Raw genomic sequence first — 24,928 nt, forward strand, 5'->3', positions numbered from 1 at the left:
CAGAAAGGTCAAACTCATGTTCAGAGCCTTCATTTCGACACACTTACTAAGGCTAGACCACACCAAGCACGTTTGGTTTCAAAAAGTTAGCTTAATTTGATTTGGCTAAATTCAAATTCAAATTAAAAAAATCAACATGTTTTTGAAACTGAACTAAATTCAAGTTAAATGAAGTTTAATTTAATTCAATTCATGAGTCACATAATGATTCAATTCGATGCAAACTTAAATCATGATTCAACCCGAACCATAACAAGAAATTATCAAATAATGTCATTTTACCCATTATTAGATAAATCAACGTAGTTTTATCAATTAATCATAAATTCAAACTACAATTCTGAACTTTAAATTCAAATTGAACTTCAATCTTCAAACTATACCAAACCAAACTCAATGCAGCAAACTAAAGTCACATTAGTCTAAACTTGAACTCAGTTAGTTTGAATCCAACTATCCAACCCTATTTCAAATCACAAATCAATGAAGCAAAAGAGATCAGATAGGGCATGATGTAAACTAAAAATTACACTGTAAAAGCTGTCCAAGAAACTGAGAGGACATGAAGATAGATAACACAAACAAGCCAAAGACAAAAAGGTTCTTTATCCAATTGATTATCCTGTTGTGGCCAGGTAGGTGACAAAAACATGGTACATATGAATCCAGAATCTAATGAAGGAACAAGATCACAAAGTTCCTATTCATCTCGAGCATCCCAGGGAAGAACAATCTGGCAGCAATCGAGAGAACACATTATGTTTTTCACTTTGAACATTTGAAACAAAAAAATAAAAAGCATATACAGCAAATTAAGGCTGCTCCCTGGTCCATTGATAGTAAAATGTAAATTAAAGATGACAATTATAGGAAGTATAAGATGATACACCAGCCAACCTCTCATTATGTCCAAACGGGTTCCAATGAAATCAAGAGAGTAAACTTTCACAAGCCTGAATTTCAGCTACTTGCGCCTCCAAAAGTTCTTCCCCATAAGGGGTGGAACTGATGCTCCTCATAGCAGCATCGAAGATTGTCTTCCGGAAAAACTCCTTCTCTACCTTCTTCAAAACCTCTTTTACAACCTTGAAGTCCAAACCTCGAGCTAAAACCAACTTCCCAACCACCTCACCAAAGTTATTTGGTGCTTTTGGTAAATCTATAGCGATATCATCCAACAAAGAGCCATATAGAAGACACCCGGTTCCTATGTCTCTGGTCGTCAAGACATTCTTACTTAGCAAGAACTCGAGAAGCCTTCCTACTGGATCTACACATGGAGGGAACTTCCCCAGAGCAAGGGCAATAGCTTCTTTAACGACCTCAGGATAATATGTTGGGGATTTCAGTTCCAACACATGCTGTAGTGCTTCATTGAGAATTCGAACATCGAAATATTCTTCAAGCAGAGAGATGGTTTTCTCGCGAAGATCTGCGAGATTTAAGTTTGTTACAGGTGCCACTACCTTCTCAGGAGAAGCAACTACTGATACAGAAGGAGCAACAGTCTTAGAATACTGAGGTACAGGTTCAATTTCTGCACCAAATCCAGGTTGGGATGGTGCAGCACCAGCACCCTGAAACAAGGCACTAGTTTTCCCTGATAAAATACCACCACTGCCTAGAGGCAAAAGTTTTAAGTTGAGAGATGGTGTTTTGCTGATTAAAGGTGACTGGACCTGTCCTGCAAATTGGGTAGGACCTGTGCCATCACCTCTTGGCATCGATCGGGAACGAGGAACCTCCCAATTATTAGTATCAAGGCCCGGCATTCCAGGCATTTTCTTGGTTCCTGGCATTCCAGGCATAATACCCCCCAAACCAGGTCGTGTAACAGGTAAGTCTCTAGGGCTCATACCCCCCAGAGCCCCCGTACGACCGTTTCTCATCATTGCAGTTGCACCAGGACGCAAACCAAGATTCTTCTCTGCCTCTGAATGAATTTCAGTAATGGTCTTAGCTTTCACCTGTCAGAAAAGCCATCAATTAGACTATCAGATGCTAAAAATAACGAGAATGTATAAAGGAAATATGCAGCTGCGAACAGACAAGACAACATCTAAATGGGAAAAATGGTTCATTTGTCCAAAAATAAAATTATCCCAGCTACAAGACAAAGAAGAGGGAGAGAAATAATGCGTTGACAACATGTGAAAATTAACCTCTTCACGTCGAGGGACCCAGTTGTTGGTTCGCAGATCTAAAACATCGCGAACCATGAACCTCAAACGTGGGGCAAGTTGTTGATTTGTGGTCAACTCCTTCAACCTACTAATATAGCTATCATTGACACGCCTTGATTTTGGACTCTCATCCAGCTGCTTGCCAATGGTGTTAAAAAACTGACATATAGCCTCAACATTCTCCTCAACCGGGCATGCTTTACTGTCACTTCCTAAAAGCTCCTGCACCACACAAGAAAGATACTAAGCCACTGAACTAATCAATGAACTAAATGGAAAAGTCTGATGGCCTTTCAGAGGGACCTGAACAATATGGTGAACAATCTTTTCAGGCACCATCTTTTGCTTTAAAAGTTCCCCAATAAGGCGTATGTTCCCCAAAGTTCGCAGCTTAACAAGTCGCTCTTTATCCCGTCGTTCCATTTCTAATTCAGGGGCAGTCATCTGCCTAATTTCAGCTCTCAGGTTGTCAGCACCTTCAAATGCCTCCTGACACTGATTCAGAAGTATCCGCTTGAAAGTGATATCTTTACCACCAGGTTCATCAGATGGAAATGGAGGAAGCCTCGTGTTCAGGTCAGAGCATAAAAGAGCATACATGGGACAAAATGTAGGCTCTAGAACAGCCTTATCAAATATCAATGAGATGACACCCTGCTATGCAAACAGAATCCTCAATTTTGACTTACAAAAGAAAATAAAAAGGATAATTTGCTCCTCATCAAGACAACAAGGAATGTGATGTAAAGGAACCTTCAAAATATCTGGGGTTGTAATTCCAGAGTCAATCAGCTGACCTTTGAGAACATCAAACTTCTCTGGGGTCAATTTGTTCAGTATACTGCACAATAAGTAGAACAGATGTCATGATCATTCTATAAACCGCATTCTTAAAGTCACAATAAATATTATGTCTCCACAAATGAGCTTTCTGATAGACAATCCTTATTATACATCCTTGCCACAATTTTTTTGGGAAAATGTATCATACAAACTGTGATGTAACAAATTCAGGTAGGAATTACCCTTTGATTGTCTTCAGAACACGTTCCTTGTCTGAGAGATTTCCCCTTCGAACAGACCATGGAACTTGAGCCTTAATTAGAGCTGGAGCAGGTCCCACCTGGTTTTCATAGAAACTGGAATTATGTCATCTAGAAGCCAAAAATGTATGCTATTCTTTAATAGATAACATCAAAGCACTTACAACCCACACCACCAACCCACCATACTTGATCACTTGCATCATTAACAGAAAAAATTAAAACAACATCTTCTCATCAACAAAAAATAAATATGTTCCCATCCCTCGGAGAGAAATGAGTACATTTTTAAACTATGAAACTAAACCTCCTACACATCACTAACAGCAACAGAATCAAAATGTTTATATCAAGTTCAAATTTCATCAAACTAACAATACCAAAATTTTCTACAGCAAGCACAAATTTAAAGAGATTGTAAGAAGATATCTGCTAAGAAAATGTTACCCCTTGGTTAGAAGAGATTTGAGCCCTTGCAAACTGGGAATTTAGTTGGTCCTCACCAGCGTTGAATCCCTGTGGCTTCGACTCAAATTGACTGGAATCCTTCTCTTCTCCAGCAGATCTAGTACGCCAATCACGATTGTCTGTCTCGGAATAACGACTTTGGGACTGAGGTTGCAACTAAAGAATAGATAAATAAATAAAATTTCCAGACATCCATAAAGTTACAGAGAAGAATTATTAGATAGAAGTATAGAATCCATGAGAAGAAGGAAACACGGAACAGGTTGGAACCACAAAAGTATCTTGTGTGCAACAAATATTAATTCTACCAAGCAATATAAGCATTGATACTCCCAATAAAAAGTACTACTAGGAAATATAGCATGAGGAAACACTTACATTTCTATCTGCATGGCCACCCCAAGTTTGAACCTCGCCATCAAACTCAGACTCAATCTCTTGTTTAATCATTAAAATATCTTCAGGTATGTCAGAAACCTGAGGAAAGAGTCAGAAGAAACCACAATTTAAAACACTCAACATAACTAATGACCCAATGGAAAACTATTAAGAGAATATTAGTTACATAGTTTTAGCTCGACAGTTGAATTTGTAACCCTAGAGATAATATCCATGGAATTTAAGTCAACATTCTCTCTACTGCTCCATAATAAATGCTAAAAGAAAACATTTGAAAATTAGGAAATTAATACTGATAAGCACCTCCTTAAATTGCAACAGCTGGTCTCGGGTATATCGAACACATTCCTGACCTTCAAACCGCAAGTCCCCCTTCTATTAAAAAACATAAATCACGTGGTTCAAAATATGTAATATGTAATTAATGAATAACAAAATGTAATAATGCAAAACTATGTATGCACTCATTAAAAATTTGTCTACAGTACATCCATGTAAGGTAGGTTCTTTATGGGCATGAACATACTCATTACATGCCCACCTAAATTCCACACATTGCTATCTGTCCATATTTACAGCAGGTACACAAGCTTAAGTGCCCCACCAAGAATTAGGACAGCAAAATAAAAAAATAAAAAAACTCCATAAAATTAAACTCCTCAAGCTTATTAAACAGCCTACAGCTTTCAAGCAATGGGCAACAGAAAATCTTACTAATAATGATAAAAGGAACTTAAAAAACACGTCGCTGTCTTGCCTAGAACAAAATTTGGAAATGATAATATGAGTGATTATCTATAACATATTATGCTTAGAGTTGTACAATTTAGAAGAAAAAAAAATCCCATAAAGCTTACGAGAGGAAAACTATAACTCAAGAATTAAAACCCATGTATTCATTCAAATAAAAACCCTAATTATCCACAAGAACAAAAGAAGAGAAATAATAATAATAATAAGAAGAAGAAGCTATTAAAAACCATAGATCTGGAAACAAAATTATACACATAAAACGCATTTATAGATAAAGTTCTACATAAATGAGAACCAGGTTTTTCGAAAGGGGACCTTAAAGGCGGGATTGAGACCGCCATGAGAGAGCAGAGCTTGCGAATCAGAAGCAGACGAAGATGAAGCAGAAGAAGAATCGAAACGATGGATAAAGAATCTAGGTCCGAGCGGACCACTACCACCTCCTGGTCTCAAGCTTATCACCTTCTGATCTGACTGCATACCTTTAAAAAATCGTTGCTTCAGCGACAGCGAGGGAGAGAAAAAGGGCTTTTGAAGTGAGCTGAACAGGGTTTAGATTTTAATTATTATTTGTTCAAAAATTTAGAAAATTTGGTAAATACAGATAGAGATAGAGATTGCTGTAATATCTCTATCTGTATCTGCGTGCTGCTGAGTGATGAAGCGAAGGGCGGCTCTGAGAAACCCCTTTTTTTCTTTTATATTGATTTTTTAATTAATTTTTTTAAAATTAAATTATTTAAAATAAATTATAAAAAATTAATAAATAACTCGATTGAAAAAATATATTTTTAATATTTTTATTAAATATATTTAATAAACTTACAATTTAAGAATTTAAAGATGAAAACCTGTGATTTTTCGTGGAAATATTAAAGGAATTCTTCGGGTTCTCTTTGTAAAAGATAAATTTAAAATCTAAAATTTAATTTAGTCAGGATAATACTATCAAGTCAATCAATCAATCAGATGTGGGTCCGCCCTTTGATTGGATTAACACCTAACATTGTAGATTATAAAAAATTAAATTAAACAAGATTTTATTTTATAAAACAATCCTTTCATTTATTATTAATTAAAAAAAATCAGAGAAATAGACCGCGTGGAACATCTGCATCCACTGCCAAACTCATTCCAAAGGCCGTCGGCGCACCTCGCCTTTATTTCATTGAAGAGCTCTTTGAAAACGCCTAACTTCTCATCTTCTGCAACGTTTTGTAACTTGCTTCAAAGTTCATAATCAATGGCTTCTTCTATGCGTTTCTCTGCTACTTATTTGTCTACAGCTTTTCACGCTTTTGCACAATCCAAAACACACCCAACTTCTTCTTCTTCTTCTTCATGGCCTATCTTGGCTTCTTCATCGATTCCATCCCTCAAATCTTCACTTGAGTCCTCTAAATCCGCCTTTTTGCAACATGAGTTCTCTCTGCAATCCGTAACTCTTCCTGGGTTTTTCATTAAAGCTCGTTCCTTCGGTGTTTTTGCCAGAGCTGCTACGGAGATATGACTTTACATGACTTCACCGTTAAGTTAATTTGTTAGTAGTCAATGGACTTACTTGTCTTTATTTTTTAATGGCTGTATTTCTGAAGATTTTTAAACTCTTTATTATATTTGTGCTGCTTTCTCTTTGTGTGTGGGCTAGTCTGGTAATTAGTTCTTAGCTTTTAGCTTATTTGATACTGTGGAAAAAAAATCTAATTTGTTTCAGCAATCTAAACTCTTTATTATAACTTTGTTTGTTGAATGTGACTAGTATTGTGAATTGATACAGAAAATCAATCTTGTTGTCGTTATTTGCATTTGCTTATTGATGGTTAAAAGAAATCCTTTTTTACAGGTCTATCTCTCTCTGGTTGGATCTCATACTGCAAATCAAATAAGGAGGCAAACAATTGATAAACATTCCGAACCTGAGTCACGACTTCGTGATGGCGGAAAGGCTCTTACGCAACGTGTTGGAAAATTTCTCCAAAATGCGGAACAAGAGTTGAATGCAATAACTACTTTTGATCAATTGATTGAAGCAAAAGTCAAAATAGATGTAGTCATGTTTCTTGCTCGTTTTTCTACTGGGAGACATGTTGGGCTAGTTGCTGAAGACTGTTTTGGTATGTCATGGTGGCTTCTTGATAGTTTGCATCTACTTTATGTTTTCATTTCCATACAATGGTCCGAAGCCCATGAATAGGGATGGCAATGGGGAGGGGCGGGGAGGGGATATCAATCCCCGTCCCCGTCCCCGTAGGGGATATCAATCCCCGTCCCCGCCCCGTCCCCGTTACGGAGATAAAAAAGAATCCCCGTCCCCTCCCCGCGAAGGAAAATCTTCTTCCCATCCCCGCCCCATCCCTGCGGGAAAAAATCCCCTCCCCATACCCGTAAATATAAATTTTAATTCTTTTATGTCACTTTCTTCTTCAGGTCCTCCAGCGCCGCCTTCAACTGCTGAAGCTGCGGCATACTTAGCTCATTCACCGGATTCGCCCACCAGCACTGCACCTGAGTCGCCTTCCGTATCTGATTCAACTCTTCACCACGCTTCTTCTCCGCCTCCAACTCGCTCATCACCTGAAATAGTCATGTTTAACATTTATTATATCATCAAGACTCCTCCATGGCAAAATAATAATAACAATAAAAACTGTTTAGCACAGGTGTTAGGGTTTATCTCGGATTTTATTTTGCCCCTTGTTAATTGCACAACTCTACTCTGGAGCACAGTGATTGGATCAAGGGATTCCATTTTCGAATCTGGGTATATATATACATATATTTATATATATAAACTTGGGTGAGTTGCATGTTGAGCTCGCGAACGGTGGCGTTGCGGTGAGCCTCAATGAGTTGATGGGTGCCGGAGACCGGAGGGGTGGATTGGGTGAGATAACGGTCGATGACCGTCTCAACACAAGGGTGGCCAAAAGAGAAGACCTTTTTGCCGGGGGAGAAGACCACCAGGGCGACTTCAGCACCGCAGAGAGTGCAAAGTTCGTTGGCCTTTTTGAAGAGGCCAGAGCGGCGTTTCGAGAAGGTCACCTGGAGATTGCTTTCATTATTCATTTTCACCATCTCCACCTTTTGGCGACCCTTGCGCGTTCTTCTTCAGGGGATGGGCTGGGCCGGGCCAGGGCGAAGCGGGGAGGGGAGGGGCGGGGCGGGGCGGGGACATATGTATCCCCATCCCCGCCCCTTTCCCCGTTTTTATCGGGGAATCCCCTCTCCGTTAGAGTCGGGGAGGGTCGGGGCCCCTAAAATCGGGTTCAAATTGTCATCTCTACCCATGAATACTCGTCAGCTTTTCACCTTGAGGATAAAATAATTCTCAATAAGTGGGACAATGTTAGGGTGTATGCGGAGACGCTAAATGCAAAACAACAAAGAGGAAGGTTCAATTGGGTCAACAAACACACATGACAACTAAAGAGTGGAGCAGATGACAATCTAACAGCTAAAAGGCAAAGAAGTGGAGCAGATGGCAATTTCACAGTAGAGCAAGGACCACCAAATTTTGAGAGAGAACATGGCAATTCATGGGAAGGTTTGACTGTTATGAGGGTAAAAGGAGAAGGGAAGGAGACAAAAAGAATTAACAGAATATTGTGAATAAGTTGGGTTAAGGGTGAGCTCCTATCTGTTGAAAGTTGGAAGGAGGTTGCTGCAGTAATTTCGGGGTTTTACCTAAGAGATTTCTGGATTTTAATGTCATTGTTTCTGGTTTTCTTATTTAGCAGAGTGGTGAATAAGAAAGCTTGATGTAAAAACCTTTTTCTTTTTGGAGAAATTAAAAGATTTCATAAAAGAAAAAATATAGTACAAAATAAGAGGCGCATACCCCAAGTAATATTGATGCGCAAGACTAAAGCAAACACTAAGATGTCATAAACTGATAATAAAATAAAACCAAAAATATGAAAAACTTAAAAGAGAACTACCTTGGCAAATGTCATATAGCTCGAAACTGTGACAAGATATTATAACCATGCCCCATAGAGATGATCCTGACATGAACAACATCACAAATATCTTAAACAATCTCTTTGCAATGTCTATTAGCATGATAGAACACCCTGTTGTTGCTCTCATAGATGTAAAAACTCTTTTATTAATATTTCAAAATATAATTAATACAATTTTCTTTACTATTACATGTGAGTTTTAGATTACACAAGGAGTACATATACATTACAGTGTATGTTCAAATTTCCAACCCCAATACAATTTTTTATATATTACAAAGTATGTTCCCAATACAATTTTCTGGCAAGCATTCCAGTAAGTGAGTTCTTGGGCTGCAGCAGGAAGTCCAGTTGCTGAGTTTCCCAGGTTATCAGAAGACCAAACCAAGCTCATCTCCAGGTACCTATAAAAAAATAAGGTTCATTTGTCCAAAAAAAATAATAATAATCCCAGCTACAAGACAAAGAAGGGGGAGAGAAACAAAGCGTGAACAACATATGAAAATTAACCTCTGTGCGTCGAGGGACCCAATTGTTGGTTCGCAGATCTAAAACATCACAAACCATGAACCTCAAACGTGGGGCAAGTTGTTGATTTGTAGTCAACTCCTTCAACCTGCTAAAATAGGTATCAATGACATGCCTTGAATTTGGTCTCACATCCAGCTGCTTGCCAATGGTATTAAAAAGCTGACATATAGCCTCAACATTCTCCTCAACTGGGAATGCTTTACTGTCACTTCCTAAAAGCTCCTGCACCACACAAGAACAATACTAAGCCACGGGCTAATCAATGAACTAAATGGGAAAGTCTTATGGCCTTTCAGAAGGACCTGAACAATATGGTGAACAATCTTTTCAGGCACCATCTTCTGCTTAAAAAGTTCCCCAATAAAGCGTATGTTCCCCAAAGTTTGCAGCTTAACAAGTCGCTCTTTATCCCGCTGTTCCATTTCTAACTCAGGGGCAGTCATCTGCCTAATTTCAGCCCTCAGGTTGTCAGCACCTTCAAATGTCTGCTGACAAAGATTCAGAAGTAACTGCTTGAAAGTGATATATTTACCACCAGGTTCATCCGATGGAAATGGAGGAAGCTTCATGTTCAGTTCAGAGCATAAAAGAGCATACATGGGACAAAATGTAGGCTCTAGCACAGCCTTATCAAATATCAATGTGATGACACCCTGGTATGCAAACAGAATCCTCAATTTTGGCTTGCAAAAGAAAATAAAAAGGATAAGTTGCTTCTCATCAAGGCAATAAGAAATGTGATAAAAAGGAACCTGCAAAATATCTGGGGTTGTAATTCTGGAGTCAATCAGCTGACCTTTAAGAACATCAAACTTCTCTGGGGTCAATTTGTGAAGTATACTGCACAATAAGTAGAACAGAAGTCATGAAAATTCCATAAAGCGATGCATTCTAAAAGACACAACAAATATTACTTCTCCACAAATGAGCTTTCTAATAGACAATCCTTATTATACATCCTTGCCACAATTTTTTTGGGAAAATGTATCATACAAACTGTGATGTCATGTAATAAATTCAGGTAGAAATTACCCTTTGACTCTCTTCAGAACAAGTTCCTTGTCTGAGAGATTTCCCCTTCGAGCAGACCATGGAACTTCAGCCTTAATTAGAGCTGGCACAGGTCCCACCTGGTTTCCATAGAAACTGGAATTATACCATCCAGAAGCCAAAAATGCATGCTATGAGACTAGGCTTGTCTTTAATAGACAACATCAAAGCGCTTACAACCCACACCACCAACGCACTATACTTTGCATCATATGTATGCACTCATTTAAAATTTGTCTACAGTATCTCTATGTAACGTAGGTTCTTTATGGGCAGGAACATACTCATTACATGCCCACCTAAATCCCACACATTGCTCTCTGTCCATATTTACTGCAGGTACACATGCTTAAGTGCCCCACAAAGAATTAGGACAGCAAAATAAAAATATAAAATAATACTCCAGGTACCTATCAGAAAATAAGGTTCATTTGTCCAAAAAATAATTATCCCAGCAACAAGACAAAGAAGGGGGAGAGAAATAAAGCGTTAACAACATATGAAAATTAACCTCTTCACGTCCAGGGACCCAGTTGTTGTTTCGCAGATCTAAAACATCATGAACCATGAATCTCAAACGTGGGGCAAGTGGTTGATTTGTGGTCAACTCCTTCAACCTACTAAAATAGATATCATTGACAAGCCTTGATTTTGGACTCTCATCCAGCTGCTTGCCAATGGTTTTTAAAATCTGACATATAGCCTCAACATTCTCCTCAACTGGGCATGCTTTATTGTCACTTCCTAAAAGGTCCTGCACCACACAAGAATGATACTAAGCCACCAGGCTAATCAATGAACTAAATGGGAAAGTCCAATGGCCTTTCAGAAGGACCTGAACAATATGGTGAATAATCTTTTCAGGCACCATCTTCTGCTTAACAAGTTCCCCAATAAGGCGTATGTTCCCCAAAGTTCGCAGCTTAACAAGTCGCTCTTTATGCCGTCGTTCCATTTCTAATTCAGGGGCAGTCATCTGCCTAATTTCAGCCCTCAGGTTGTCAGCACCTTCAAATGTCTGCTGACAAAGATTCAGAAGTATCCGCTTGAAAGTGATATCTTTATCACCAGGTTCATCGGATGGAAATGGGGGAAGCTTCATGTTCAGTTCAGAGCATAGAAGAGCATACATGGGACAAAATGTAGGCTCTAGCACAGCCTTATCAAATATCAATGTGATGACACCCTGCTATGCAAACAGAATCCTCAATTTTGACTTGCAAAAGAAAATAAAATGGATAAGTTGCTTCTCATCAAGGCAATAAGAAATGTGATAAGAACGAACCTGCAAAATATCTGGGGTTGTAATTCCAGAGCCAATCAGCTGAACTTTGAGAACATCAAACTTCTCTCGGGTCAATTTGTGAAGTATACTGCACAATAAGTAGAACAGCAGTCATGATAATTCTATAAACCGATGCATTATAAAAGACACAATAAATATTACTTCTCCACAAATGAGCTTTCTAATAGACAATCCTTATTATAAATCCTCGCCACAATTTTTTTGGGAAAATGTATAATAAAAACTGTGATGTCATGGAATAAATTCGGGTAGGAATTACCCTTTGACTCTCTTCAGAAAACGTTCCTTCTCTGAGAGATTTCCCCTTCGAGCAGACCATGGAACTTCAGCCTTCATTAGAGCCGGAGCAGGTCCCACCTGGTTTCCATAGAAACTGGAATTATGCCACCTAGAAGCCAAAAATGCATGCTAAGAGACTAGGGTTCTCTTTAATAGATAACATGAAAGCACTTACAACCCACACCACCAACCCACTATACTTGATCACTTGCATTATACACATAATATACATTCAAAGATAAAGTTATACATAGATGAGGACTAGGGTTTTGGACAGGGGACCTTATAGGCGGGATTGAGACCGCTATGAGAGAGTAGAGCTTGAGAATCAGAAGTGGACGAAGATGAAGAAGAAGAAGAAGAATCAAAACGAGAGATAAAGAATCTGGGTCCGCGCGGACCAGCGCCATCTCCAGGTCTCAAGGTTGTCACCGTCTGATCTGTCTGCATACCTACAAACACCGTTGCTTCAGTAACAGCGAGGGAGAAAAATTAGGGGTTTTGAAGTGGGCTGAAAAGGGTCTAGGGTTTAATCATTATTTGTTCCAAAATTTAGAAAATTGGGGCAGATTCGGGTAGAGACGGGTGAATAAAAGGAGGAGGACTCTGGGAAAATTGGGGTGAACCCCTTTTTTCTTTTATATTAATATTTTAAATTAATTTTGTAAAATATAAATTAAAATTTTGATGTAATTATATGATAAAATAATAATTTTTAAAAATAATTTTATGAAAAATTTGAAACTTTATAATCTAAATATTATTATTAATATTGATATTTCATATTTATCTATTTGTTAATAAATTTTCAGATTGAAAATTTATTTTTAAAGATAATTTTTGTCTAAACGTATTTAACATGATTATAGGACAATTTTTCAATTGTGATATATAGTAAAATGGTTGTTTTTTATTTTATTTATTTATTTTTTTATTGATAAAGATATCAACACTAACAAAAAAAAAATATAATAAAACGTTGGCAAAATTCTATACAATGACTTGAAGAGATATAAAGATAAGTTGATAGTTGGTTTTAATATGGTTTTGCGAAAATTTTTTGAGCTCATGTTTATGATAATGGTATTTATACGAGTAATGTAGGTTGGAAATTATTAAAATTAAAATTAAAAACATATAATTAGTTAAGATTTTATTTCATAAAATAAAATCCTTTTTCATGTATTAATTAAAGAAAAAATAAATCAGAGAAACAGACCACGTGGAACATCTGCATCCACTGCCAAGCTCGTTCCAAAGACAGTCCGCGCACGTCGCCTTCACTTCATTGAAAAGCTCATTGAAACCGCCTAATTTCTTATCTTCCACAACATTCTGTAACTCGCTTCCAAGCTCATAATCAATGGCTTCTTCTATTTCTTTCTCTGCTACTTATATGTCTGCAGCTTTTCAGGCTTTTGCACAATCTGAAAGACACGCAACTTCTTCTTCTTCATGGCCTATCTTGGCGTCATCTTCACTTGGGTCCACTAAATCTGCCTTTTTGCAACATGGGTTCTCTCTGCAATCCGTAACTCTTCCTGGGTTTTTCATTAAAGCTCGTTCCTTCGGTGTTTTTGCCAGAGCTGCTACGGAGAAGACTTTACATGACTTCACCGTTAAGGTAATCTGTTGGAAGTCAATGGACTTACTTTTCTAAATTTTTTTATCGTTTGTTTCTTTTTTTTCTGAAGATTTTCAAAGTCTTTATTATATTTGTGTGCTTTTTCTTTTTGTGTGTGGGCTGGTCTGGTATTTAGTTCTTCGCTGTTAGTTTATTTGGTACTGTGGAAAAAAATCTAATCTGCTTCAGCTATCTAAACTCTTGATTATAAATTTGTTTGTTGAAAGTGATTGGTATCGTGAATTGACAAAAATAATTAGTTAATTCTATAAGAAAATTTGAAAGTTTGGATATAGGAAAATACGAAAGTTCAATCCTTTCAATGAAAAAAAATTGATAGTTCGATACCTTAGCAAGATATTATCTCATATTGTGGACATTGGTAGGTTTCTATGTATGTGCTTATGGGTTGTTTTTTATGCAGGATATTGATGGGAAGGAAGTTCCTCTAAACAAATTTAAAGGGAAAGTGCTTTTGATTGTGAATGTTGCTTCAAGATGGTACAATCTCTTATGAGTATTTGTTGTGAAAATGTTATTTTCATATCTGTTTCAAAATGTTTGTTTGATGTTTAATCCTCAAGGTCTAACTGAAGGATTTTGCTTTGCATCTTAGTGGCTTGACTACTGCAAATTATTCGGAACTTTCTCATCTGTATGAGAAGTACAAGACTCAAGGTGGGCTAATTTTTAGATGAAAGAATCTTTTTTTTTCCTTTTTTGTACGATCTGTCTTCTGACACATAATTTTGGAGTTAGCGTAGTGTGCTCAATACCTTCTGATGGCAGTATATGCAGCAAAGTGTAGATAGTGATCTGTCTGCTTGATTGCCACATATTTTCTCACCTCTGCTTTGCAATCAGGATTCGATATAAAATTATTTGTTGGCATTTAGATTGCCTGGGATGCTAGCCTTGCTTAAGAAATGAGGTTTCCGTTGATGGATGCCAACAGAGATTCATAAGCTTTTTGGAGTTGCCAGAAGCGATGTTAACTCTGATTCTTTTTAATTATACTTGTTTGATAACCAGTAATTATTGCATGTGCTTGCCCCCAGCATCCATTTGATGTCATTTTGACTGTGTCTATTTTGTTGTTTCGTGATACTTGTTATCTGTAAAGCATCAATCTTTAGAGTTTATAAATCAACAATGAGAACTTTCACAATTCAAGAAACATGACTATATATAAGCCTAGATGGTTTTATAAAGCTACAGGTTATATTTCTTCAACTAATGTGAAAATTAAGCTCAGGGGAACTTGTTTCTTCCTTGAATGACTCCAGTGAAATTTGTTTAACTTCTGATACAGGATTTGAGATTCTAGCTTTTCCGTGCAATCAATTCGGTGGGCAAGAGCCTGGATCAAATCCCGAGATCAAGCAATTCGCGTGTACCAGATTTAAGGCAGAATTTCCCATATTTGACAAGGTGAGTTAAATTTTTTTCCTTGTGCTTATTATAACTTGCATACTAAAGTGATAAATGAGTCTATGGATAATTGTTTATAAAACAGGTTGATGTCAATGGACCAAACACAGCTCCAGTTTATCAGTTTTTGAAGTCAAGTGCTGGAGGATTTTTAGGCGATTTGATAAAGTGGAACTTTGAGAAGTTCTTGGTTGACAAAAATGGTAAAGTGGTAGAGAGATATCCACCTACAACATCACCTTTCCAAATTGAGGTATGTTTATAACCGAACATAAACTTTTTATTCATTTTGCTACTTAAATATCTTAATGGGATTTCATGTTTTCTAGCTAGAATAGGAGCAATGGATTATTAACGATACTAGGGGTGTAATTGAGCCATGTTAAGCTGAATAATGCTTGTTTTGAGCTTGGTTGAATAAAATAAAGGCAAGGCTCAAGCTCAAGGAAGGATTGGCTAACTCGAGCTTGGCTTAAAATTTAACTTAAACCCCTTAATTTTTAAACAATTTTATTTAAACCTCATAACTTGTATATATTTATCAATTTCTTTATATTCAAAGTGTGTAAATGCAAGATTTAAAACTTTTAGTGGTATATTATATTTTACTTAACTATAAGCTTAGGAGCTCACCGAGCCTACCACCAGCAAGCATGAGCTCAGCTCAGTTCAATTTACACCCCTAGTAGACATCATGTACATACCTTGTAAATATTTTCTCTTTAATGCAGAAAGTATAACAAACACATGGGTTTATAGTAATACCTTAATGGACTGCAAAATGTTGAATTCTTTATATGATCATTTTTTTAATTTCATAAGGAGTCAACTACTTTAAAGGAAAAAATAAATGAAGTTTTTGTCGAGTTTATCATCTGTTTCTCCTCTTTGTCTGTTACAGAAGGACATTCAGAAGCTCCTTGGGGCATGAGTTTCGATCTGCTCAGAGTGTTGCCATTTTAATCGAGAAGAATAAGTGAACATATGTAACTTTGTCAGTGCGGCATCCCAATTCCTACAAATGTGTCTGTAACATTGTAGGTTTTATGACTTCCGAATTTAATATTTAGTTATTTTTTCTTTTTCACTGATTTGTTCCTAAATTGCTGATCTCAATCTTTCCCACGATAAAAGAGGGGGAGATGGATTCACCTCTCTTTGCTTTAAAGCATTTTTCATGAGCATACTATGTGAACTAGTCTTTTAAATTTGTTAGCGCTAGGTTTGTGATAGGAAACTTGGAAGAATCACATTTCCTAGCTTAGTTGTTGAGATTGGAGAGTTAGAAGCTTATAAACTCCATCATAAAAGTTTATATATATATATATATATATATATATATATATATATATATATATATATATATATTTTTATATGAGATCCAAGTTCCATTCTTTACACCTGAGATTAGAATGTATCACTCTGCTCTATAACTCTGGAGCCCACAAGGGTTGACTATGTGTAAGCTATTTTTTACTGGTTCTGAGTGAACATTACAATGTTAGTGTTATCATATACATGATTGGAATTGAGAGATGATGGTGACTCTGGTATCAAATTATACGAATCTTCAGAGAATCATACTTTAAAAATTAATTATTAATTAGAGAATATAAAATTATATAAATCTCATACTAAAAACTTATATTTTTAATGTTGAATTCGAGTTAGACATAATAGTGGAGTTGTGCATATCATGTATTATATATCGTATTGTATTGTAAAATTAATTATAATAAAATAATTAAAAAAATCTACCTTCCATGTTATCATTTTGAAAAATTTTTATTAATATCTCCAAAACTCTAAAATTTTTTAAATACAGTATTATCTACATCATTATTTAAAAAAAAAAAAAGATGCACCAATCTATAAGGTATAATTCGTATCATATAAATTTTGATACATGTTAAGATAGGTGTTATTTTAACCTCAATTATAAAGTACAATGTGTACAATACTAATAATTATGAAGTCCTATACTTTTCCCTTGCAACGGCTTGTTGAATTCTTCGCCACTCTCAAGCCTTCTTAAATTCTTTCTTTGTAGGATGATATGGGGTTATTGTCCGGTGAGCACAGAATATGTATTCTTGTGATTTTGTAGGATTCTCTTCTTGTTTTATACTGAAGCCAGAGATGACTTGCTGCAGACATTTTTCTTCGAATAGAAAGTTCTACTTATTTTAGTCTAGTCTCAACCATTTGCTTCTCCACAAATAATACTATGAGATTATTCATTATCCATTATTTTAAAGGAACATGATTAGAGGTAAATTTAAATTCAAATCGAATTTATAACGTTAAGTTTGAACTCTATTGAAGAGGGTGAACAATATTATAAGTAGAATGAATACTAACATCAGATGAACAAACAAATTGATTTATTGAATTAGAACTTCACTTCGAGATTAATTTATTCAGATTAAAACTTATACCATTTTCCCATTGACGGCTTAGAAAGCAATTTATGTTGCAACTGATATTTAAGATTAGCCAGTGGAATTGAAGTGACAGTGTCAACATCCAAAATTTTCCCATAGAATTTGACCATTTGGTGTGGTAAAGAAATGCTGCTAAAAAATAGTGAGGAGACTTGGGCATGTGGGTTGGTGTAAAATATTCGTCATCAATGGCCTCACCTTCATTATAATATGTCAAGATTAAAATGATCAACTTGTAGAATGGGTGATCTAAGAATTAATTCAGCAGTAAAGTCAGGATCTTGGACAATGGAAATGGGAAAGGCTGACAGCCCGTTGGCCACTTCAAGATCTTGAAGACAAGTCAGAGATTTGCCTCCCAATCTCTATTACCACTTTTAGAGAAGCATGATCTTGTCCTAAGCCTCAAACATGGAGCCTTTACAAGACCAAGAGCTTGAAGATAGGCCTCTCATCAATGTCTCCAAACAAACTCCAACTTCAAACCAAAGCCAGAACCAACATCAGTTACCAGAACCAGAAACCCGCACAAAACCCAGTCCTTTCTCAGTTTTTCTTGAGCCCTTTCAATGGCTACAAATGCTTTCTTCCCAACTAAGCCCATCTTTCATCTTTGGTATAGTCCTTGTTTATGGTCTCAGTCAAGGCTTTTCTGGGTCTTTCTTCAGAGTGGTAACAGACTATTACTGGAAAGATGTTCAAAAAGTCCAGCCTTCAGTGGTGCAAATCTACATAGGCTTATATTACATACCATGGATTATGAAACCAGTTTGGGGTCTCTTCACTGATGTTTTTCCCATTAAAGGGTATCACAGAAGGCCTTACTTTATTGCAGCTGGTGTTCTTGGAGGTGGCTCTGCATTGATGGTTGGCCTTCTTGGTAAGTTGCCAAATGCAGTGGCCTTGAGTTGTCTGATTGGGATGACAGCTGGTGTAGCAATAGCAGATGTCACTATTGATGCTTGTATTGCAAGAAATAGTATTGAAATGAGGTCTCTGGCACCTGATATGCAAAGCCTTTGTGGGTTTTGTTCCTCTGCAGGAGCTTTGCTTGGCTACTCTACTAGTGGTTTCCTTGTTCATCATCTTGGACCTCAGGTCACATTAATTTTCTTCTTCATGCTTAAAAGGATACACATAGTTTTCAGTTCTTTTCCTTGCATAAGCAATTAGCATTTAACTTAAAATCTGTTTTATGTTTTGTGTAGGTAGCATTAGGCCTCTTGGCAATCCCAGCAGCTCTGGTGGCTGTTCTTGGTTTTGTGATTTATGAACCGAGATCTACAAGTCTCCAATCGAAGAAGAAAAAGGTAGACTTTTCTCACTTTTTTTTAAATTCAAGTGATGTTTGTTTTGGTGTATAATTTATCTTGTTCTTTTGATATTTTACATTTGTTCTCAGTATTGATATAGTGGTTTAATGGTTAAGATATATGAATTTTTCAATGGGTTTAAACTAAAAACTATTTTAACACTCGACAGTTATATCTGATATTTAAAATTTGATGATAAAAACAAACATCTTTAAACTAGATTAAATTGTTCTTCGTTTATACAAACATTCAACTTAATCAATTAATAATAATTTCAAGGAGTGCCGATAGAAAGTACCTATTACATTTAGTCATTGGCATGATGTGCCCTATTCTTTTTTCTTTCTTAAGAAATAGAACTTGTATCAATATTATTAGACCTAAATTAGACACTGATTTAAAGTGAACTTATATAAGTGTTTTTACACTTGGACCTAATGTTGACCTTATCAAAGGGTAAGTCTGATTGGCTTGTTGAACCATTGACATCAACATGATAATTAAACTAGTCTAACTCGACTGTTGAACCATGACCTTGACCAGAATTGGCAATAACTCCCTGCCAGATTGGCCCATTCAGTCTGGCTTTTGAAAACAGTGACTTGTATTGAAAAGTGTTACAAGAAGTGGAGAACTTCACGAGAGCCAACAAAAATCCAGCCCTAGTCATTGCCATCCTCAATTCGGGGACCTTTAGTATTCCATTATAAGATATGATTTATGTCAATTGCTATCTATCTTAGATAGCATCTGAACTGAGAACTAAGTCAGCCAAACCTCAAACTGATCGAGCTTGTTCCCTAGATGCCCTCTAACAAGATGGTCTAGCGGGTAGAAAACTGTACCAAGTCCTTCTGTTGGCCACAAACATATTCAATCTACAGTGGAAAATTCTTGACATAGTTTTACTTTCATTAATGGTGACAGTCTAAAGAGCCAGATTATTGCTTTCTATCAGAAACATTGTTCTTTTTGTTCTTTTGGTTCTTTAATTTCATTTTCTTTCCAACTTATGATTTTTATATCCAATATTATCATCTGCAGGCTTTGGAAAACTTAGAAATGGCAATGAAGGGCATGTACAAGTCCATCAAGTGCCCTCAAGTCTGGAAGCCATCACTATACATGTATTTGTCTTTCGCTCTTAGTATAAGTACTCATGAAGGGCAATTTTATTGGTACACAGATCCTAAAGCCGGTCCTGCGTTTTCTCAGGTCTCTCACTTTCCACCTTCTGATTGAAATCAAAATTAGAGTTTGAATGTTAGCTCTTAATCAAGCCTTCTGGTCAATAGTTCTTAATCCAAAGTTTTGCACTGCAGGAGTTTGTTGGGATAATTTATGCAATGGCTGCAGTAGCTTCTATGGTAGGTGTTTTAATCTATCACAAAACTCTGAAAGACTATCCATTCAGGAACCTCCTCTTTTTTGCTCAGATCCTCTATGGCATGTCTGGAATGCTTGATCTCATATTCGTCCTGCGATGGAATTTAATCCTTGGCATTCCAGATTACTTCTTTGTTATCATAGAACAATGTGTCTCTCATATCATCAGCAAAATTAGATGGATTCCCATGATTGTATTAAGTACAAGGCTTTGCCCTAAAGGCATCGAAGGAACTTTCTTTGCGCTTTTAATGTGCATCGATAGCCTTGGTTTGCTCTCCTCCAAATGGGGTGGAGGCATTGTTCTTGATCTGTTGAATGTCACAAGGAATGATTTCACAAACTTATGGCTGGTTATTCTGATAAGAAACATTTTGAGACTTGCAACTCTAGGGCTGATTTTTCTTGTTCCTAAGGGGGATCAATCCGATGAACTGATTCCGACTGATCTGTTAACAAAGAATTTGGATATAACTCCTAAGGACGAAGGCTTGCAGCTGGTTTCAGTCAATGTGAAAAATGCAGTTGCTTGAGAGTCAATTCAGAAGGTGAGCATTATTCAGAGTGAACAATTCTTGTGAGGCAGAAGAGAACTCGTTGAAAGCCACAGCTCAAACTCAACTGAATACTTCTAACATAAAGAAGCACCAATTCTTTCTTCTTCTGTTAACTTAATTTCAACTTTCTCTTCCAAATTAACACTGTAAAGTTTCTTCATAGTTCATACAATCGACTTGTGCTCCATGATTGTTTTCTTTCATAAATATGAAAATAAAAAAGAACAAAAAAACGACATTATGTCTTCTAATAAACTTTGTAGTGAGCAATTTCTGGGTTGTAAAATGTCACATTCAACCTCTAAATTTATAAATAATTTAATGATTTTAACCTGTAGAATCAAAAGTGGGACCCAAGATCGTGTTTTTGGAAGCAATGAGTGTTTACTTAAAAGATAAAAAATAAAATTCATAAAGTTAAAATTAAGGGTGGGTTTATGTTGAGTCAAAGTCAAACAATGTGAGTTTGAATTTAATTTGATTTTAGAAACCAAACTCAAGTTTGAGTTTAATTTGGTTGAAATGTGAATAGTAATATTGGAATGAAGAAGAGTTGTTAAAGAAATAAAAAAACTATTAAGACAGTAAAATAATTGTCAAAAAATAAGAGTTAAGGTGTAACAACATTATTGAAACAAAAAAAGGAAATATCACATATAAAAAAGAATAGATATTAGAGAAAGATAAAAAATCCCAGAAAAAAAATAATTACTTAAAAAGAAGAGTTTCAATGTGGTGAGATTAGTAAGTCTTTAAACTTGAATTGGGTCAAAATTTCAATTTAAGTTAGACTAGTTTAAATCACATAGAAATTTGAGGCTAAGTCAACTTTTGATATAGGCTCAAATCCACCAAGTTCTAAGTTTAGAAACCAACGAATGCTCATGAAATGGCAAAACATAGGGGGGTTCAAGTGAATATGTAAAAATTATTATATTTTTCCGTCATAATGGGTGCCAAACCGAACTATTACCATACAAAGCAGCTGTAGCGGCGCCGTTTTGACAAGTCAACCTCTCGTCAACGGCGTGTTGGCTGCGAAGGTTCCCTTTTGAACCTCTTTAAACTTGTTCCTCTCTGCTGCTCTGTAACCAGACGCTATATTTGTCTCAGTCCCTTGAAAGTCAAGAATCCCGCTTTCCCTTTTGCTTTGCCTCTTCATCTAACATGGTAATATGCTATTTTCGCCTCTTCTTCTCATTGTAATCTACTTTAGCAGTTTCACTGTACTTTTTATTATGTTGCGATTTCTGTTTTGCAGTAGAGTTTTCTTCATTACTGTCCTCCTCCTTTCTCTTTTCACTTTAAGTTTTGTTATTTTTTTTCAATAAAAAAATGCTTTTATATGTTTCCAGGTGAAAAGTTGAAAATTTAGTATTCGTTTCTACTTTTTAATTTTGCATAGATGTAACCATCGTTGAACAGACTGATCTTGGCATGCGTCTCAGCTCTAATGTAAGGTACTGGAGTTTGACTGGAGGAGACTTCCTATTTTTTTTTTATTTGAACGATGAAGTTTTATCTAGCTTAGGGGTGGATTTGAGCCAAACTGAGCGAGTCTGAACAGGGTTCAGTTTGTACTTGATGTGAATTCAGAAAGTCCAACTCAAGTTGGCGATGAGTTAGCTGGAGCCTGTTGTAATACGTTGGAACACCTGTAAAGAAGAAGAGTCATTGGAGACGAAGAAGAAGAATTGATAGGGAAGATGAAAAATCGTTGTAGAAGATGAATCTGTTGGTGACTTTCCTACTACTTGCTTGATTTGAGCTAAGGCTACTCCAGCTTGAGGTCAACTTGTTCAAGCCGAGCGGCTCAGATCCACCTCTTATTGTGACGTTGAATTGTTTGGATTGGAGATGTAAAGTAGGGTGTGCAAGCTGATTCTTTTTTATGCTACAACCATAAAATTTTCCTTGCATTTATGTTTAGAAAAAAATGGGAAGCAGCATCGTTAATGGGTTTTGTTGTGTAGCTTGTTTGATTGCAGAAACTTGGCAACACTTTTGGGTTAGGACCTACTTGTATAGTTCTGTTGGTAGTTGGCAGTTTTTTTACTTCTGTTGGAAGAAACTATGTTTTATTTGGCGAGTCTATAGATTGTCATTGTTGTGCTGGATATTTTGTTGTGAGGATTATTGAGTCTTTAGTCAATATTTGATAACCATAAGTCTCCTTCAAAGGAGAATTATGGGAAGTAGTTAGCCCTTTCACGGATTATTTTGCAGTTGTTCTATAAATTCTTTTCCAGAAATATGTGCTTTTATCTTGTTCAGGTGCTGACAATGGCTTTTTCCCTTGTGTGCAGGCTAATAAGCACACTATTATTCTGATGCAGACTTCTCAGAACAGGGCTACAAGGACATTTATGGATTATGGTTCCATAAATCAAGCTATGGAAGGTATGTTTTACATATTATGTATTTATTCACTAATCACATTATTGTTATGTCTGCTAAGGAAGCTTTTATCATGTGTAAAGGTGTCAGTGAGTAAATAAATAGTGTTATGTTATCAAATATACGGTCAGATCTAAGCAATGTCAAGTTGAATCACCAGAGATGAAGAGTTTATACATTTCATATTATAAGTTCTTTATATTCTTGTTCATGTTCATGTTCATTAGAGGTTATTACTTTTGGAAATATACAGGTATATGCGCACTGTATGAAAGGAAGCTTAGGGAGTTAAATCCAGCCATAAGAGACATCACTTATGATGTTGCAGATCTCTACAATTTCATTGATGGCCTTACAGACATGAGTGCATTAGTGTAAATCTCTCTTTCCCTTTTTCAGTAGGCACTATGATGCTGGCAACTGAACAACGATAGAATTCTGTATTAATGATCAAGCTTATAAGATCTATCGCATTTCACTGTTTGTGCTTTCAAAGTTTTTTCTTTTAATGAAGAAAGCACTTCATAAACAAATGAGATATTTTATAAAGAAGTGGAGTTGAATTGCATTTGAGACAGTTTGATGCCCATAGCAGTGAAGGGTTAGCTCACTGTGTATATATGTGCTGTATCTCATTTGATGGTTTGAACAAAAAAATTTTCAGCCTGTATGGTTGTGTGCATGTAATGATGGCTCGATGAGTAACTAATAATTTTGTTTTTGTCTTGGGTCTGCAGTTTTGATCACTCAATCCAGGCTTTTTTACCATATGACAGACAGTGGATCAAACAGCGAACCTTTCAACACCTTAAGAAAATGGCGCATTAAATGACTCGTATTTGGCAACTTATTCTGTAACTGTTTCCGAAATTTTCTGTCTGACAGTGGGCATATGATCGAAGTATAGAAACAGGTTATTATTTGGACTGTCGTGCTCTTGAACTAAAGGTTGTATAATATTGACTGTTGTAGTATCTCTCTTAAAGAGTAAATGTGGCATTCTGCAGAAGTTTCTGGTATTGTTTGATCAGTGTGTTTTGTAGAAAGATAAGCCAGCATCTACCAAGCTTGGCCTTTCATATTCAGCTATAATATGCTTGCTTGTTGCATGATTTGCCTGCAAATATATTTATTTCACCTGCTGCTTATTTTTTATGTGGAATTACAGATCTTAATATCTGACTCGTAGCCTATTTTGGCATCCTTATCGACACTAGCAATATTCACGTCATCATTAGTACAATTTGGGAAGCTGTTGGGCAAGAAGTAACAATTTATGCCATTCTTAACTTATACATTGTTACCCTTAGGTTTTAGGGACAAAACAGAATTGAAATGTAAAGAGCTTGAGGTAAAAAGGTGGATTTGAATCAAGTTTAAATAAGGTTAATAAATTTAATTTGAATTTAAAATAGGTAGTTTAAAGTTAAATTTGACTCGTTTGATTAGAATATAGTATTTTTGTAAAAATAAATAAATTTTAGAAAAAAAAAGAAAAACTATTTGAATGTAGAAGAATCATTATAAAAAAAACATGGTTTGAATTTAGAAGATTCCCATAAAAGTAAATAAAATTGTTTAAAAAAGAACTGTAGACGAATTCTGATTAAATAGTACTGACAAGATAAGATGGTTTGCAATTCCAATTTGAGCAATTTGCATCAAATCTACCCTTGGTGGGGCAGTGGCAGTAAAATAAACCCTGTAATTTGTAAAGGCCAAACGACTATTTCCCACCCAAGGTATGCTGTAATGACAAGTTTCCCCCCTTTAACTATGGAAATACCAAACACCCACCCATG

The 24,928-nt window shown here is 36.2% G+C and overlaps 6 protein-coding genes, 1 long non-coding RNA gene and 2 other non-coding genes across 14 annotated transcripts; 5 read left to right on the top strand and 4 right to left on the bottom strand.

The window, feature by feature from the left end:
* Positions 1-589: 589 nt before the first annotated feature.
* LOC123200798 (eukaryotic translation initiation factor-like) lies at positions 590-5,493 on the bottom strand. Of its 3 annotated transcripts, none has more exons than XM_044616181.1 (9): positions 5,162-5,493; positions 4,397-4,465; positions 4,073-4,171; positions 3,674-3,850; positions 3,209-3,306; positions 2,937-3,024; positions 2,487-2,837; positions 2,163-2,405; positions 590-1,967 (listed from the first exon to the last, which is right to left on the bottom strand). In XM_044616181.1, exons 1-9 carry the CDS (start codon positions 5,324-5,326, stop codon positions 930-932), a joined length of 2,328 nt encoding a protein of 775 aa, XP_044472116.1. In that variant the 5' UTR covers positions 5,327-5,493; the 3' UTR covers positions 590-929. The 3 variants fall into 3 exon arrangements, with proteins under 3 accessions (XP_044472116.1, XP_044472117.1, XP_044472115.1); XM_044616182.1 differs by having other exon boundaries at positions 3,674-3,838; positions 4,397-4,468; XM_044616180.1 differs by having other exon boundaries at positions 4,397-4,468; positions 5,162-5,492.
* LOC123201231 lies at positions 4,584-4,689 on the bottom strand. The gene has a single exon (XR_006498790.1). It is a non-coding gene; the product is annotated as a small nucleolar RNA snoR103 (small nucleolar RNA).
* A 157-nt stretch (positions 5,494-5,650) lies between the features above and the next one.
* On the top strand, positions 5,651-8,670 carry LOC123200801. 2 transcript variants are annotated; one of them, XM_044616187.1, is made up of 3 exons: positions 5,882-6,379; positions 6,690-6,960; positions 7,274-8,670. In XM_044616187.1, exons 1-3 carry the CDS (start codon positions 6,353-6,355, stop codon positions 7,645-7,647), a joined length of 672 nt encoding a protein of 223 aa, XP_044472122.1. In that variant the 5' UTR covers positions 5,882-6,352; the 3' UTR covers positions 7,648-8,670. The 2 variants fall into 2 exon arrangements, 1 of the variants encoding a protein (XP_044472122.1); XR_006498676.1 differs by having other exon boundaries at positions 5,651-6,386; positions 6,690-8,670.
* Positions 8,671-8,934: 264 nt separating this feature from the next.
* Positions 8,935-12,585, bottom strand: LOC123200800 (eukaryotic translation initiation factor-like). 3 transcript variants are annotated; one of them, XM_044616183.1, is made up of 10 exons: positions 12,257-12,585; positions 11,955-12,052; positions 11,675-11,762; positions 11,225-11,575; positions 10,901-11,143; positions 10,372-10,469; positions 10,092-10,179; positions 9,642-10,022; positions 9,319-9,561; positions 8,935-9,212 (listed from the first exon to the last, which is right to left on the bottom strand). In XM_044616183.1, the coding sequence occupies exons 1-10, from the start codon at positions 12,422-12,424 to the stop codon at positions 9,180-9,182; spliced, it is 1,791 nt and encodes a 596-aa protein (XP_044472118.1). In that variant the 5' UTR covers positions 12,425-12,585; the 3' UTR covers positions 8,935-9,179. The 3 variants fall into 3 exon arrangements, with proteins under 3 accessions (XP_044472118.1, XP_044472121.1, XP_044472119.1); XM_044616186.1 differs by having other exon boundaries at positions 9,642-9,992; positions 12,257-12,584; XM_044616184.1 differs by having other exon boundaries at positions 11,955-12,083; positions 12,257-12,582.
* LOC123201228 lies at positions 10,638-10,743 on the bottom strand. The gene has a single exon (XR_006498788.1). It is a non-coding gene; the product is annotated as a small nucleolar RNA snoR103 (small nucleolar RNA).
* Positions 12,586-13,225: 640 nt separating the features above from the next.
* LOC123200680 (phospholipid hydroperoxide glutathione peroxidase 1, chloroplastic-like) lies at positions 13,226-16,213 on the top strand. Its single transcript, XM_044616008.1, has 6 exons — positions 13,226-13,598; positions 14,023-14,099; positions 14,215-14,276; positions 14,911-15,029; positions 15,115-15,282; positions 15,931-16,213. The coding sequence occupies exons 1-6, from the start codon at positions 13,338-13,340 to the stop codon at positions 15,958-15,960; spliced, it is 717 nt and encodes a 238-aa protein (XP_044471943.1). The 5' UTR covers positions 13,226-13,337; the 3' UTR covers positions 15,961-16,213.
* Positions 16,214-17,734: 1,521 nt separating this feature from the next.
* LOC123200679 (probable folate-biopterin transporter 6) lies at positions 17,735-20,978 on the top strand. The gene is made up of 4 exons (XM_044616007.1): positions 17,735-18,571; positions 18,682-18,783; positions 19,831-20,001; positions 20,109-20,978. The coding sequence occupies exons 1-4, from the start codon at positions 17,885-17,887 to the stop codon at positions 20,703-20,705; spliced, it is 1,557 nt and encodes a 518-aa protein (XP_044471942.1). The 5' UTR covers positions 17,735-17,884; the 3' UTR covers positions 20,706-20,978.
* Positions 20,979-21,681: 703 nt separating this feature from the next.
* LOC123200681 (enhancer of rudimentary homolog) lies at positions 21,682-24,235 on the top strand. The gene is made up of 4 exons (XM_044616009.1): positions 21,682-21,899; positions 23,036-23,129; positions 23,380-23,500; positions 23,864-24,235. Exons 1-4 carry the CDS (start codon positions 21,897-21,899, stop codon positions 23,952-23,954), a joined length of 309 nt encoding a protein of 102 aa, XP_044471944.1. The 5' UTR covers positions 21,682-21,896; the 3' UTR covers positions 23,955-24,235.
* Positions 21,906-22,940, top strand: LOC123200682. Its single transcript, XR_006498656.1, has 2 exons — positions 21,906-22,189; positions 22,326-22,940. It is a non-coding gene; the product is annotated as an uncharacterized LOC123200682 (long non-coding RNA).
* Positions 24,236-24,928: the final 693 nt, after the last annotated feature.

The sequence above is a fragment of the Mangifera indica genome, chromosome 17 (genome assembly GCF_011075055.1).
Source record: "Mangifera indica cultivar Alphonso chromosome 17, CATAS_Mindica_2.1, whole genome shotgun sequence".
Lineage (NCBI taxonomy): Eukaryota > Viridiplantae > Streptophyta > Magnoliopsida > Sapindales > Anacardiaceae > Mangifera > Mangifera indica.